General features: G+C 47.5%; 1 protein-coding gene across 1 annotated transcript; it reads left to right on the forward strand.

Annotated features, from left to right (window-relative positions):
• Positions 1-1,736: 1,736 nt before the first annotated feature.
• Positions 1,737-2,138, forward strand: H3-4 (H3.4 histone, cluster member). Its single transcript, XM_017653286.1, has one exon. The coding sequence runs from the start codon at positions 1,737-1,739 to the stop codon at positions 2,136-2,138; it is 402 nt and encodes a 133-aa protein (XP_017508775.1).
• Positions 2,139-16,188: the final 14,050 nt, after the last annotated feature.

The raw sequence follows: 16,188 nt of genomic DNA on the forward strand, positions 1-16,188 counted from the left end.
AACGCTCTCACCAGAAAAGTGAAACTATAGACATTGCACCCAAACTCTCTCAAAGAGCTGACCCAGACATACTTCAGAAGGCCCCTGTGCTTCCCAAGTTTCCAGGCCCAAAGGGCTCCTTCCCAGGTACTCCTGTGGAGGTCACAGCAGGTGCCTGAAATCCATGTCCATCCATCATCACCCCCTTTAGCCCTTGGGACACCTGGAAATGCTCCTGCATGAGTGACGGCCCTGGGAAGATAAACAATGCATGCCAATCAGATGGGGTGGGACCCACAGCCCATACACCAGAATGAGCTTAGGGTGGTCCCTTTCATCCTTCCACTTGGCACCTAGCCAACTCGTCCTGGGCAGGAGGATGGCAGGGATCCCGTGTAACAATCACATGGAAAATTATGTCTTCCACCCAATCTTTGGTCTCGTTGGGGCTCTGTAACAAGATAGCCAAATGAGAGAAAGGCATTTAAGTTTACATCACACGGAAGCCCCCCTAAGTAAATGAAGACATGCATTTGCTTTCATACTAGATTGGACAAAAAGGGCAACCGTAGAAAAGAAAGTAAACTATCGGGGAGGCCATAGCAAGATTAAGAATCGTGTTAGGTAGGTCTGTTTGTGCAGAGTCCTCTTGGGTCCTAAATTCCTGGCTTGATGACAAGAATATTTCTTGCCTTCAGATGCAGGGCCAGCAGTCTGTATGGGAGAGTTAACTCCCATTTTCAGGAGGAAAAAGGGAGGTCAGGACACCTTTCCTGAATCTGCTGTTAATTTTATGTGTCTTTAGCTCAAAATAATCCTTGCGTGGAAATGGCATATATTGGGAGGGTGCACTCCAGGACCCTTCAGCTATGACCTAACATCTGCAAGCACCTGGAGAATTAGGCAGGAGGGATTCTCGTCTAGGGAAGAGTGAATAGGAGTAGGAATGCCAGCTGGGGAAGTGGGACCCCAGGGTGGCTGGTGGGACAGCAGGCCAGGGAGGGCTTGAGCTCGAGGTAGGCCATCCTCAGGAGGGGCCCAGGTCAGGGCCCAGGGGAAGGACAGTCGTTCAACCAAAGCTGGGCAATTGGGCATCTTGTTTAGAGTCATCAGTGGGGCATGCAGCTCAGCAGACCATCCACGGCAGAAGGATGGAACCTGGGGGTACACCATGCCTTGCTCAGCAGCAGCGACCCCCACCCAACTCTCGTCTCCGTCACACGGGTAAGGGGCTCTTTGCAGGGCACAAAGGCAGGGGATTCAAACTTTAACCATGTGCAGGGAACTTAAACATTGTCATTGCTCAAGGGCCGAATGCAGAACGTGGGCTTTTAGAAGGTTCTTCCCGACCTGTGCGTAGGGGAGGTGATGGGAGTGGCGGAGGGAGGAGGTGCGAGGAAGCCCTGTAGGGAGAGATGACACCCATGATGACAGCCACATTGAGAAGACTACCACCTGGAGGCGGACCCTGTGTGACCAGGACCACCCACTGGGGGTCTGAAAATAACCCGAGACCCGGCCCAGCTGAGCCATCACGCCCCAGCAACTTGAAGATAAAAGATAGACCCAGGGCGGAGAACCCCATGGACCAATCAGAGCTCAGCCTGCCATCGCGCCACCCCGCGACCTGCCAATGGAAGGGTTCCAGCCTCTATAAAAGCAGGCGCATTGGGCTTTTCAAGTGTTTTACGACCAGGGGCAGTGGAACAGCAGAAGTAGTAGGAGCTTCAGCAGCAGGTCTTACCGGCTACGGAGTCATGGCCCGCACCAAGCAGACTGCGCAGAAGTGTCAAGCAGCACGCAAGCTGCTGGCTAGCAAGGTGGCTCATAAGAGCGCAGCGGCTACTGGCGGAGTGAAGAAACCGCACCGCTACCGCCCGGGCACTGTGGCCCTGCGAGAGATCCGGCGCTACCAGAAGTCCACAGAACTGCTCCTGCTCAAGTTGCCATTCCAGAGGTTGGTGCACGAGATCGCGCAGAAGGTCAAGGCTGACCTGCGTTTCCAGATCTCGGCGGTGATGGCGCTGCAGGAGGCGTGCGAGGCCTACTTGGTGGGCCTCTTCGTGGACACCAACCTGTGCACAATCCATGCCAAGCGTATCACCATCATACCAAAGGATATGTACTTGGCACGCCGCATTCGCGGGGAGCGTATCTAGGCCATTCATTATGCAATCTTGCCTGACGGTCTTATTCCAAAGGCCCTTTTCAGAGCCGCTGTTCATGTTCAGGGACCTGTATCACTCGGGTTTTCCAACTAGCTAACATACTTTTGGAGCCTGACAAAACTTACGAGGCACGGCGGTGGTGGTAACTTGTTTCTAAGGCTGTAGCTAGGTGAAAACCATGGGGAAAGCCAAGTCTGGGGAGGCTGACTGTACTAACTGGGCAGTGGCTGACCCGTGCAGGCACTGGGGACCCAGGCTCTCTAGCCCCATAGAGGTTCTTTGGAATGAGGTAAATTAACCATGGAGTGGAGCTTACCCAAGCCTGACTGTAGTAAACAGATGTCTAGAGTCCCTACAGAAAACATACTGATGGCAGCCTCTCAAGTCGATAGTGGGCTCCTTTAAATGGACGCTGCACTGCCTTTAATGTGCTTCATAGAGTCCGTGGCAAAGTTTGCCCAGTGGTCACTACATCTGACGTTGCCATCTACACAGCTTGTGTGGCCTTGGGAATTCAGACAAGTAGCTACATTTGAAGCAATGATGCAAGTGATGTATTCTGGCTGGACAGACTGGAAGCTGGTGAGATTTTACCTTTCTGTAGGTGACCAAGGCACTGGCGGGGTGGACACGTTTGCATCCCTGTCAGGGTCAGGTGTTGCATGTGTTCCTATTTAATGGGTGGACCAGGGCACAGATTGGGGAGGGGAGGGGAGGACAGGAATACATGGGAAATTGGGCAATGTGGTGCAATTGCTGTCTGAGTTGGTTTGTGGAGGACCTGATGTAGGGAGCAAAGAGGCAAGGAAGTGATACAGGAAGAGTGATGGAAATCCTTTGGCCGTGTACAGTCAGAAAAACATTTCCAACTCTTGTCTGGACACATGCCTGTGTTGGGCCTGATGTGAATCCTGTTACCAAACCGAGGAAGACCCATAGCTGTGTTGTGCAGGGTGGGTTGCAACCTGGGGTGCCATGGTCTTAGCTTGGGAGGATGTTCCAGCATCTGCCTAATGTGGCGATGCATGAGAATATGACAGGAAAGTGGGAAAAGTCACAGTGGTGTATCAGGACTGGCTCAGTAAAGGTCTGTGGGACAAGTGAAAGCTGTCCTCTGAAGTACAGCACAAGCACAAGAGTTCTTTAAATTCATAGCTCTCGAGTGTCTAATGGAAACCGATTTAGTTCCAATCACCTGGAAGAATCAAATAGCTTTACACAAGTGTAAGATCTGTCTGAGATGTAACTCCATCTCTGCTAGTCCTGATCACGTGGAATATTAAATGTCTAGGTTTATTCACCTCTTATCCAAGTCTTTGGAGCGATATGTATGTGAAGACCCTGTGAGTGTGGAGTGTTTGAGGAAAACGAACCATCCCATTTGAAGATCAACAGATGTTCTCAAATGAAAAGCCTGGGCGTGGCTATGTCTTAGCTGGGCTGCTCCAACAGACCCACGTGAGCATGCACACGTGGTCAGCTGAGGAGGAAAATAGTGCTGTGATGAGTCAAGGTGGTGGCCAACGGCAGGCAAGGGGCAGGAAGGGCTATGTATGTGCTGGGCCCAGGAGTGTTGCTTTTCTTATTGATCCCTTATGCATACTATATTCTGGTCCATGCATTTAGTAAAGTAAATTTTTTTTCATTAAGATATCACTAATACTCATGAAGGTTTCATAAGAAAAACAATGTGGTTATTACATTCACCTTTATCGAGTTCCCCCACCCATACCCAATTGCAGTCACTGTCCATCAGTGTAGTAAGATGCCACTGAGTCCCTATTTGTTCTCTCTGAGCTATACTGTCTTCCCTGTGACCCCACACACACCATGTACACCAATGATGATACCCCACAATCCCCTTCTCCCTCCCTCTCCACCCACCCTTCGCCACGCCTCCCCTTTGGTAACCACTAGTCCCTTCTTGGAGTCTGTGAATCCACTATTTTGTTTCCTCAGTTTTGCTTCATTGTTATACTCCACAAATGAGGGAAATCAGTCGGTGTTTGTCTTTCTCTGCCTGACTTATTTCACTGAGCGTAATACCCTCTAGGTCCATCCATGTTGCTGCAAATGGTAGCATTTGTTTCTTATGGCTGAATAGTATTCTATTGTGTATATGTACTACACCTTTATCCATTCATCTACTGATGGAAACTTAGGTTGCTTCCATATCTTGGCTACTGTAAATAGTGCTACAATAAACATAGGGGTGCATATGTCTTTTTCAATCTGAGAAGTTTTCTTTGGGTAAATTCCTAGTAGTGGAATTCCTGGGTCAAATAGTATTTCTATTTTGTTTTCTGAGGAACCTCCATATTGCTTTCCATAATGGTTGAACTTATTTACATTCCCACCAGCAGTGTAGGAGGGTTCCCCTTTCTCCACATCCTCTCCAGCATTTGCTGTTCCTTGTCTTTTTGATGTTGGCCATCCTAACTGGTGTGAGGTGATATCTCATTGTGGTTTTAATTTGCGTTTCTCTGATGATTTGCAATGTGGAGCATCTTTTCATGTATCTGTTGGCCATCTGAATTTCTTCTTTGGAGAAGTGTCTGTTCAAACCCTTTGCCCTTTTTTAATAGGGTTATTTGCTTTTTGGGTGTTGAGGATTAATAAGGTAGTATTCATCAGTCTCATGATCTTATGGGCTGTAAATATATACCCTAATTTGGGGTGGGCAGGAGAGATTCTCAGAAGCATTGTCAGTGCACAAAAAATCTGAAAGGAAAGGATGGGGCATGGGGATTCTAGCCTTCAATGGAGGGAACAAGATCACTGGTCTGGGAGCCGTCATGAAGGAGGGCACAGTGGGTGTGTTCGAGGAAGGGTGCGGGGGTGGCGCTTGGGGAAGTTGTGAGACTTAAGTCACTGGGACTGCACAGCCTCTGTTTCTGGAACTCAGCTACAGACAGGAGGAGTTGGGGAACCCTCCTGTCAGCCTAACCCCCTGACCCTTCTTTAAGGGACATCTGATCATCTGTCAGCCCCACCATCCACAGTCCCCAGCCATCCTGCTGGCCCCATCCTGTGATCTGTGCAGGAGATGCTCCCTTCTTACCCGACTCTGTGGCCCAGGTGTACACTTCTGCCCTGAGCTGGGCCATGAGCCCCTGGGCACAAGCATGTGAGGATCTGGCCCAGAGGGTTGTCAGAAAATCTTGAGCCAATCCAACTCACAACTCTCAGCACACCATCGGTTACAGGCTGACCTGCATCACCTCCTCACCCCACCCTCACCACCACAAAATCCCTGTGTTGAAGGCCCAACCCCAGGACCTCAGAATGGGGCTGTATTCAGAGCTAAGGCTGTTAAAGAGGTGATTGCAGTAAAATGAGGTCCCTAGAGTGGCCCTTACCCCATATAACTGGTGTCCTTTTAAGACATGGAGACTCAGACACAGAGGAATGACCATGGGAGGACACAGGGAGAAGACGGCTGTGATCCTGTGATTTATAATAAAAAATATATATTTGGTCTTTGTGCCTGTTCCTGGCACAGAGCTCCTAAGACCCTTGGGGTTTCCTATGAGGAGAGCCACACAGGGGTCTTGATATTCATGGCAGGCCCCCAGTACCCCACACCTGAGTTTATGTCAATGAGGTAAACTTGGAAAGCCCCTAAGGGTGGGGGCTGGTGGCCAGGGACCCTCTATGGGGTTAGAGAGTAGGGACTGCAGTCCCACCCTGACCTCCAGGAGGGGAGGGGCTGGAGGTTGAGTCAGGCGCCAAAGGCCAGTGATTCATTTAATCAGGCCTAGTAATGGGGCCTCCACAAACTCAGAAGGACAGGGTTCGGAGAGCTTACGGACTGGGGAAGAAGCACACATCCACATTCAGGGTATGGTGGCACCACCCCAACCCCACCAGAACAGCTGCTCCTGCACTCGGAACCTTTCAGGACCCTGCTCCGTGTTCTGTCTTCATCCGGCTGCTGATTCATATCCTTTAATATCTTTTGTAATAAACCAGTAATCTAGTGAATAAATGGGTTTCCTGAGTCCTCTGAGCTGCTCTAACAATTTAATCAAACCCAAGGAGCGGGTGGTGGGAACTCCTAATCCATTTATTGCCTGTCAGACAGGCCCAGGTGACAACCCTGGCTCCTGATTAGTATCAGGTGTTGGGGCGGCCTTGTAGCTGCTCAGCCACACGAAAGCATGAGGTTCCTTTCCAGCTCTGCGATTCCTTTACCTGCTGCCTGTGATGGGCATCGTTCTGGTTGAATGTTCATTCAATAACAAAATTATTTTATTTTCTCTCTTTATGGGGAGGTTTCTGGGTTGGAGGCAGATTGTACATTATATTTCACTGTACATTATACATTCTATTTGGCCAATACTGATGTGCAGCCAAAGTTGAGAAGCTGGTCTAGCACAGGACAAGCTTCAGCTTCAAATGGCTTTGAGACTGCCTCACGGTGGGGCTACAGTTACAGGAGCGGCTGCTGGTGCTGCAGAACCAGGGTTTTATTAAAGAACCTGCCAGACTGTTAAGCCTGAAGCAGGTCTGGAGACCTTCAAGTCCTGTGAGAGTCTTAAGTGGGGACAGTGTGGCCCAGTCACCAGTCCAGAATCAACCATGCAACCAGAGGCCAAGGGGACAGGCAGCTGATCCCCCATGAGCTTCTGCCACCGGCTGCAGCACCATGCCACTTGTTCAGAACTGGGAGACCCAGATGGTCCTGGTAACAGCGGGGGACATGCCTCCTCCCAAAGGCAGCCTCTGCCCCCACAACACCCCCGGTATCTCTCCAGTGTGGGGATGTGCAGGGACCACCCCACAGGGTGTGCAGAGGCATTTTGCTCAAAGCTGGCTGAGGGCCAGCTCCATCACCCCTGGAGCTGTGGGGCACTGAGTGGGGGGTAGCCTTGCAGGGAAAGGGGAGGTGGGACCCAGTGTCCTGGGGCTGGGCCGGAGCTGGGCCTAGTGCAGTGGGCACAGAGCTTGCGGCCTTCCCTGGTGGGTCCTGAGTCAGAAGCATCAGTTATTGCTTGAGTCCTGGCCATCAGGGGCAAAGCGGCAGGAGGTATTGTTTAGCTGCCTGATCATCCCTGCAGCCAGCAGCCTGAGGTCAGCAGTGTGCTGACAGCAGCTGGCTTCCTGCTGGCGGAGCAGGGAGCCGGGTCCTGGGCCAGTTTGCTATAGACCAAATGTGCCCCCTAAAATCCATATGTTGAAACCTGCCCCTCAGTGGGATGGTGTCAGGAATTGGGTCTTGGGAAGTGAGTAGATCATGAGGGTGGAACCCTTATCATGTGATTGGTGTCCTCATTAAAGGGCCCCAGAGAGCCCCTCATCCCTTCTGCCACGTGTTGAGGACACGGCGAGAAGATGCAGTCTAGGAACCAGGAAGTGAGTTCTCACCAGATACCTAATTTGTGGACACCTTGATCTTGAATGTCCAGTGTCCAAAACTGTGAGAAATAAATGTCCTCCATTGTTTATAAGAACCCCCCAGTCCTCAGAATTTTCGTTACAGCAGCCCAAGCAGACTGAGACAAGGAGGACGCCGCTTGCGGGCCAGAGTTCTGCTCTTGTAGACAACCTGGCTATGGTGCATATGGGGTATCATGCCAGAGACATGTCCATTAGGTGAGGCGGGGGCTTGTCGCCCTGAAGAGAGCTTGCTTCTCACCATGGCAGGGGCCAGGAGGAACACTTTGAGACCACCTGTGGGCAGATGGTTTCCTGCACACCCTGAAGCTGTCTTGGGCAGACCCCACCCGCGCCCCATCTCTGGGCCAGCTGTGCACCCTGCCTTGCAGCCGTGCCTGAAGCAGTGGAGGGAGGCCATGGAACAAGAAGAGGTTGTGTCGCGACCCTTCAGGGACTGAAGCAACACGCCCAAGGTCTTGATTCTTCTCTAGGCTTTATTGTCTAATCTCTCACGGCAGTTACAGCAGTTGTCGGGCAGCTCTTCTCCCTCCCGGCGGCTCCCTTATATTCAGTCACCCAACCAATCCGGGACAGTATCATGATTGACCTTTAAGCGGATAGGTGTCATGCGCCACTCTAAGCGGGCAGCACGAGCTGTGCACGGGTACGGAAGTCTGCTGGGCCAATCCCCAACAGGGAAGAGGGGAAAGGGTGGTGAGCAGGAAGCAGGTGCCATCTTTAGGGCGTTGTCCAGCTAGAGTGGGGCTCAGCCTCAGCCGTAGGCCGGGCCCCCACAGGTTGGATGGAAAACCAGCCAGTGGGACAGTGAGACAGTATGTGGGCACCTGAGCCCTGGCCTTCAGAGGCTCACCCACCTCAGGCCTGAGGAAGCCAACCAACGCAGGACTGCATGTGTCAGCTCTTTTTTCTACTTAGTTACTTCGGTGAAGTTGAAATCATTTTTACTTTTATTTTTCATTTCCATCCATATTTGCCACATTTAGTCAGAGGGGCAGAAACACAAAATTAAAACCAAGCAAATTTTATTTAAAATCTACCAAAGCCAGTATAAAAGGAAATATAAGCAAACTGTCAAATAATGTTTTTTGTACTTTCATAGCATTTATTTTTTTGAGGTGTGGAGAAGGACATCTTTTCCTCTACTCTCTTAAGTTCTACCCAAGGCCTGTGAATTAAACTGATAGAAGACAGAATAACAGAAGAAAAACACACAAATTTTATTTGACATTATTGTTATTTTGTTTTTATGTGCACAGGGGCTTCATTGAAAATAATTAAAAAACCCAAAGTAACAGACTTGGGGACTTATAAATGACTTTAACAAAAGGCAATATATTGTGGAGAAGAGACAAGACAAAAGAAAGGGAGTCTGGGCTTCTTGGGTTGTTAAATTGTGAGAAGGTAAATATATGCAGAAAATAGTTGGGGGGTTATTTAATAAGATCCACTTGTGCAGACCCATCATGGTGCTTTGTCTGGTGATAAGAGTTGTTCTCTGATCCTTGGTACGGGGATGCGGGGACACCTTTGTAAGGGGGCATATGTTCTGCTTCCAGGCAGATGGGGGAGGGCAGAACTCAGCCTGTGTCTGCTTTTTCTCACTTGCCTTCAGCTCAAGATAATCCTTATGCCAAAATGACATCTTTTGGGGTGACATGTCCTGATCCCCTTCTGAAGTTATTGTCCAAGATGAAACCAGGCACTACTCAAAGGTAGTAAAGAAAGGTTTTATTCAGGCTTCTTGGAAGAAGGGAAAGAGACTTCCATATAGACCTGAGCTGACTTCCGAATACAGCAAAGACAGCCGAGAATTTACAGGCAGTGAGGGGAAAGAGGGTCAATGTTTGGAAAATTGCTAAGAGGAAACATCAGCAATGTGGTGGAGCCCTGCTTAACTGGCTGTCTTGGTCTGTTCTGGCTGCTCTCACAGGATACCACACTCTGGGGGGCTTACAAACAATAGACATTTATTTCTCGTCATTTTGGATGCTGGCAGTCCAAAATCCACGTACTGGCAGATTTGGTGTCTGCTGAGGGTCACAGACGGCCAACTTCTTGCTGTGTCCTCACATGGTCAGGGGACAACAGAGCTCCCTCTGGGGTCCTTTTAAAAGGGCACTAATCCCTTTCATGAGGCTTCATCCTCAAGGCCAAAGCACTTCCCAAAGTCCCACCATTCTAATACCATCACCTTGAGGCTTAGATTTCAACATATGGATTTGGGGGCACCGCAGCCATAACATTGGCCTAGCAGAATTCCTGCTACAATTGGGCTCTCCTGGGATAGACACAGAAGCCCTCGGGTGAGGCTGCATCCAGAGAACAGCTCAGAGGAGCTTGGTTGGAGCTTGGTCTAGGAGAGTCTGTCCTTGTTAAGGCTGGAACTTGCATAAGACTTCAGGGGTGCCACAAGTCATCCTCTGGTTTGTGAGAGTTGAGGGGTATTCACAGATTCTGCAGTTGTGTCCAAATGGCCAGGAGAACCACCTACATTCTGGTAAACCTTCATGGAATAAATTAATGCAGGGGAAATTGAGCTTCACCCAATATCACTTTGGGGTATCATTCCAGAGTCATAAGGTCTCAGTGGTGAGGGCAGGGGTGGGGAGCCCTGACGGTCCATGCACCTTGCCACAGCCTGACCCTTTCTGGTCCTCTCAACAGGCACCACCTCCCAGTGAATGAAATGCGTGTTGTCCTCCATGGGAACCTGGTGGAAATGGTGTGAGGTCAGACATCTACAGTACTGCAGCTTCCAGGCCTGGTTCTGGCTTTGCCCTTGGAATAACGCAAAGAAATCCTCGCCTTCTTCTATGTCATGTATTCCCTTAAATATCTGGAGGTCCTGATTTTGTTGTCCACCCCACCCCTCCCTGATGATTGTCCATTCTCCAGCTCTAACGCCAGTGTTGCCTCCATTTCTGATGAGGCCTGGTTTCCGGGCTTCTTGATAATCTGCTTGCTCTTCTCTCTAGTTACCACAGCGCTTCCTGCATCTGTCAGAATTTTGTGGCAGAAGCAAACAGCCCTGCATCCTGGAGCCTCCTCACAGCAAGGGCTATTATTACTACTACTTAAATATTTTTTTTTGGTATCATTAATCTACAATTACATGACGAACATTATGTTGACTAGACTCCCCCCATCACCAAGTCCACCCATTACAGTCACTGTCCATCAGCACACTAAGATGTTGTAGAATCACTACTTGTCTTCTCTGTACTGCACAGCCCTCCCTGTGCACCCCCCCCACAAACACACATGCTAATCGTAATGCCCCTTTTCTTCTTCCCTGCCCTTATCCCTCCCTTCCCACCTATCATCCCCAGTCCCTTTCCCTTTGGTAACTGTTAGTCCATTCTTGGTTTTTGTGTTCCTGCTGTTGTTTTGTTCCTTCAGTTTTTTCTTTGCTCTTATACTCCACATATGAGTGAAATCATTTGGTATTTGTCTTTCTCTGCCTGGCTTATTTCACTGAGCATAATACCCTCTAGCTCCATCCATGTTGTTGCAAATGGTAGGATTTGTTTTCTTCTTATGGATGAATAATATTCCATTGTGTATATGTACCACATCTTCTTTATCAATTCATCTACTGATGGACACTCAGGTTGCTTCCAATTCTTGGCTATTGTAAATAGTGCTGTGATAAACATAGGGGCGTATCTGTCTTTTTCAAACTGGGCTGCTGCATTCTTAGGGTAAATTCCTAGAAGTGGAATTCCTGGGTCAAATGGTATTTCTATTTTGAGTTTTTTGAGGAACCCCCATACTGCTTTCCACAATGGTTGAACTAATTTACATTCCCACGAACAGTGTAGGAGGGGTCCCATTTCTCCACAACCTCGCCAACATTTGTTGTTGTTTGTCTTTAGGATGGTGGTGATCCTTACTGGTGTGAGGTGATATCTCATTGTGGTTTTAATTTGCATTTCTCTGATGACTAGTGATGCAGAGTATCTTTTAATGTGTCTATTGGCCATCTGAATTTCTTCTTTAGAGAACTGTCTATTCAGCTCTTTTGCACATTTTTTAATTGGATTATTTTCTTATTGTTTGTTGAGGTGCATGAGCTCTTTGTATGTTTTGGATGTCAACCCTTTATCGGATCTGTCATTTATGAATATATTCTCCCATACTGTAGGATGCCTTTTTGTTCTATTGGTGGTGTCCTTTGCTGTACAGAAGCTTTTCAGCTTGATATAGCCCCACTTGTTCATTTTTGCTTTTATTTCCCTTGCCCAGGGAGATATGTTCATGAAGAAGTCACTCATACTTATGTCCAAGATATTTTTGCCTATGTTTTTTCCTAAGAGTTTTACGGTTTCATGACTTACATTCAGGTCTTTGATCCATTTCGAATTTACATTTGTGTATGGGGTTAGACAGTGATCCAGTTTCATTCTCTTACATGTAGCTGTCCAGTTTTGCCAACACCAGCTGTTGAAGAGGCTGTCATTTCCCCATTGTATGTCCATGGCTCCTTTATCATATATCAATTGACCATATATGTTTGGGTTAATGTCTGGTGTCTCTATTCTGTTCCGCTGGTCTGTGGCTCTGTTCTTGTGCAGTACCAAATTGTCTTGATTACTGTGGCTTTGTTGTAGAGCTTGAAGTTGGGAAGCAAGATGCCTGCTACGTTATTCTTACTTCTCAGGATTGCTTTGGCTATTCGGGGTCTTTTGTGGTTCCATATCAATTTTAAAACTATTTGTTCCAGTTCGTTGAAGAATGCTGTCGGCATTTTGATAGGCATTGCATTGAATCTGTAGATTCCTTTAGGCAGGATGGCCATTTTGACAATAATTCTTCCTAGCCAAGAGCATGGAATGAGTTTCCATTCGTTAGTGTCCTCTTTAATTTCTCTTAAGAGTGTCTTGTAGTTTTCAGGGTATAGGTCTTTCACTTCCTTGATTAGGTTTATTCCTAGGTATTTTATTCTTTTTGATGCAGTTGTGAATGGAATTGCTTTGCTGATTTCTCTTTCTATTGGTTCATTGTCAGTGTATAGGAAAGCCACAGATTTCTGTGTGTTAATTTTGTATCCTGCAACTTTGCTGTATTCTGATATCAGTTCTAGTAGTTTTGGAGTGGAGTCTTTAGGGTTTTTTATGTACAATATCATGTCATCTGCAAATAGTGACAGTTTAACTACTTCTTTACCAATCTGGATTCCTTGTATTACTTTGTTTTGTCTGATTGCTGTGGCTAGGACCTCCAGTACTATGTTAAATAACAGTGGGGAGAGTGGGCATCCCTGTCTTGTGCCCGATCTGAGAGGAAAACCTTTCAGCTTCACGCTGTTCAGTATGATGTTTGCTGTGGGTTTATCATATATGGCCTTTATTATGTTGAGGTACTTGCCCAGTATACCCATTTTGCTGAGAGTTTTTATCATGAGTGGATGTTGAATTTTGTCAAATGCTTTTTCAGCATCTATGAAGATGGTCATGTGGGTTTTGTCTTTCTTTTTGTTTATGTGGTGGATGATGTTGATAGATTTTCGAATGTTGTACCATCATTGCTTCCCTGGGATGAATCCCACTTGGTCGTGGTGTATGATCATTTTGATATATTTTTGAATTTGGTTTGCTAATATTTTGTTGGGTATTTTTGCATCTATGTTCATCAGAGATACTGGTCTGTAATTTTCTTTTTTGGTAGGGTCTTTGCCTGCTTTTGGTATTAGGGTGATGTTGGCTTCATAGAATGAGTTTGGGAGTATTCCCTCCTCTTCTATTTTTTGGAAAACTTTAAGGAAGATGGGTATTATGTCTTCTCTGTATGTCTGATAAAATTCCGAGGTCAATCCATCTGGCCCAGGGATTTTGTTCTTGGGTAGTTTTTTGATTACTGCTTCAATTTCTTTGCTCATAATTGGTTTGTTAAAATTTTGTGTTTCTGGCGGAGCCAGGATGGCAGCGTGAGTAGAGCAGTGGAAATCTCCTCCCAAAAACACATAGAGCTATGAAAATATAACAAAGAAAAATCTTCCTAAAATAGAGACCACAGGACACAGTACAACATCCAGACCACATCCACACCTGCAAGAACCCAGCGCCTTGCCAACGGGGTAAGGTACAAGCCCCGGCCCGGCGGGACCCAAGCGCCCCTCCACCCGGCTCCCGACAGGTGGAAAGAAACCGGAGTGGTTTTTTTTTTGGCGAGTGCTTTTTGGAAGCCTTAAAGGGACAGGGCCCCCGTTGCTAGGGAGGCAGGGTGGCGGGACTGGTGAGCGGGTACATGGGACCAGCGCCTGAGGACAAAGAATATCCTGCATTTTTCCCTGTGGGACCGGTGGGCAGGTGCCTGAGACCGGCGCCTGAGGACGGAGGAAATCGCGCGTTTTTCCCCTTTTTTTTTCTCTTTTTGGCGAGCGCTTTTTGGAAGCCTTAAAGGGACAGGGACCCCGGTGCTAGAGAGGCAGGGCAGCGGGACTGGTGAGCGGGTGCCTGGGACCAGCGCCTGAGGACAAAGAATATCACGCGTTTTTTCCCTGCGGGACCGGTGGGGAGATGCTTTTTGGAAACCTTGAAGGGACAGGGACCCTGGTGCTAGGGAGACAGGGCAGGAGGACCAGTGAGCGGGTGCCTGGGACCAGCGCCGGAGGACAAAAAAAACTCGCGTGTTTTTTCCTTTTTTTTTTCTTTTCCCTCTCTCATTGTTGCTGTTGTTGTTTTGCTTTGGAGAGTGCTTTTTGGAAGTCTTAAAGGGGCAGGACAGATCACTAAGACCAGAGGCAGGGAATCTGGGGATCTCTGGCCACTCTAACCACCTGGGCAGCAGGGAGCAGAGAGGGCCCTTACAGAGATAAATAGCCTCCCAGCCACTCCCCCTCCAATGGGGCTCCACCATTTTGGAGGAGCAGCCCCAGCCAGGCCAAGCCCACAGCAACAGTGGAGATAAACCCCATAGCAACCAGGCAGGAAGCAGAAGCCCTGTCTGCGCAAACCTGCCCAGCACAAGCCACTAGAGGTCGCTATTCTCCCAGGAGAGGAAGGCCACAAACCAACAAGAAGGGAAGCTCTTCCAGCGGTCACTTGTACCAGCTCTGCAAACTATCTCTATCACCATGAAAAGGCAAAACTACAGGCAGACAAAGATCACAGAGACAACACCTGAGAAGGAGACAGACCTAACCAGTCCTCCTGAAAAAGAATTCAAAATAAAAATCATGAACATGCTGACAGAGATGCAGAGAAAAATGCAAGAGCAATGGGATGCGATGCAGAGAAAAATGCAAGAGCAGTGGGAAGAAGTCTGGAAGGAGATCACAGATGTCAGGAAGGAGATCACAGAAGTGAAACAATCCCTGGAAGGATTTATAAGCAGAATGGATAAGATGCAAGAGGCCATTGAAGGAATAGAAGCCAGAGAACAGGAACGTATAGAAGCTGACATAGAGAGAGATAAAAGGATCTCCAGGAATGAAACAACACTAAGAGAACTCTGTGACCAAGCCAAAAGGAATAATATTCATATTATAGGGATACCAGAAGAAGAAGATAGAGGAAAAGGGATAGAAAGTCTCTTTGAAGAAATAATTGCTGAAAACTTCCCCAAACTGGGGGAGGAAATAATCGAACAGACCATGGAATTACACAGAACTCCCAACAGAAAGGATCCAAGGAGGACAACACCAAGACATATAGTAATTAAAATGGCAAGGATCAAGGACAAGGAAAGAGTTTTAAAGGCAGCTAGAGAGAAAAAGGTCACCTATAAAGGAAAACCCATCAGGCTAACATCAGACTTCTCGACAGAAACCCTACAGGCCAGAAGAGAATGGCATGATATACTTAATGCAATGAAACAGAAGGGCCTTGAACCAAGGATACTATATCCAGCACGACTATCATTTAAATATGATGGTGGGATTAAACAATTCCCAGACAAGCAAAAGCTGAGGGAATTTGCTTCCCACAAACCACCTCTACAGGGCATCCTACAGGGACTGCTCTAGATGGGAGCACCCCTAAAAAGAGCACAGAACAAAACACACAACATATGAAGAATGGAGAAGGTGGAATAAGAAGGGAGAGAAGAAAAGAATCTCCAGACAGTGTATATAACAGCTCAACAAGCGAGCTAAGTTAGGCAGTAAGATACTAAAGAAGCTAACCTTGAACCTTTGGTTACCACGAATCTAAAGCTTGCAATGGCAATAAGTACATATCTCTCAATAGTCACCCTAAATGTAAATGGACTTAATGCACCAATCAAAAGACATAGAGTAATAGAATGGATAAAAAAGCAAGACCCATCTATATGCTGCTTACAAGAAACTCACCTTAAACCCAAAGATAAGCATAGACTAAAAGTCAAGGGATGGAAAAACATATTTCAGGCAAACAACAGTGAGAAGAAAGCAGGGGTTGCAGTACTAATATCAGACAAAATAGACTTCAAAACAAAGAAAGTAACAAGAGATAAAGAAGGATACTACATAATGATAAAGGGCTCAGTCCAACAAGAGGATATAACCATTCTAAATATATATGCACCCAATAGAGGAGCACCAGCATATGTGAAGCAAATACTAACAGAACTAAAGAGGGAAATAGACTGCAATGCATTCATTGTAGGAGACTTCAACACACCACTCACCCCAAAGGATAGATCCACCAGGCAGAAAATA

Source organism: Manis javanica, chromosome 14, assembly GCF_040802235.1.
Source record: "Manis javanica isolate MJ-LG chromosome 14, MJ_LKY, whole genome shotgun sequence".
Classification (NCBI taxonomy): domain Eukaryota; kingdom Metazoa; phylum Chordata; class Mammalia; order Pholidota; family Manidae; genus Manis; species Manis javanica.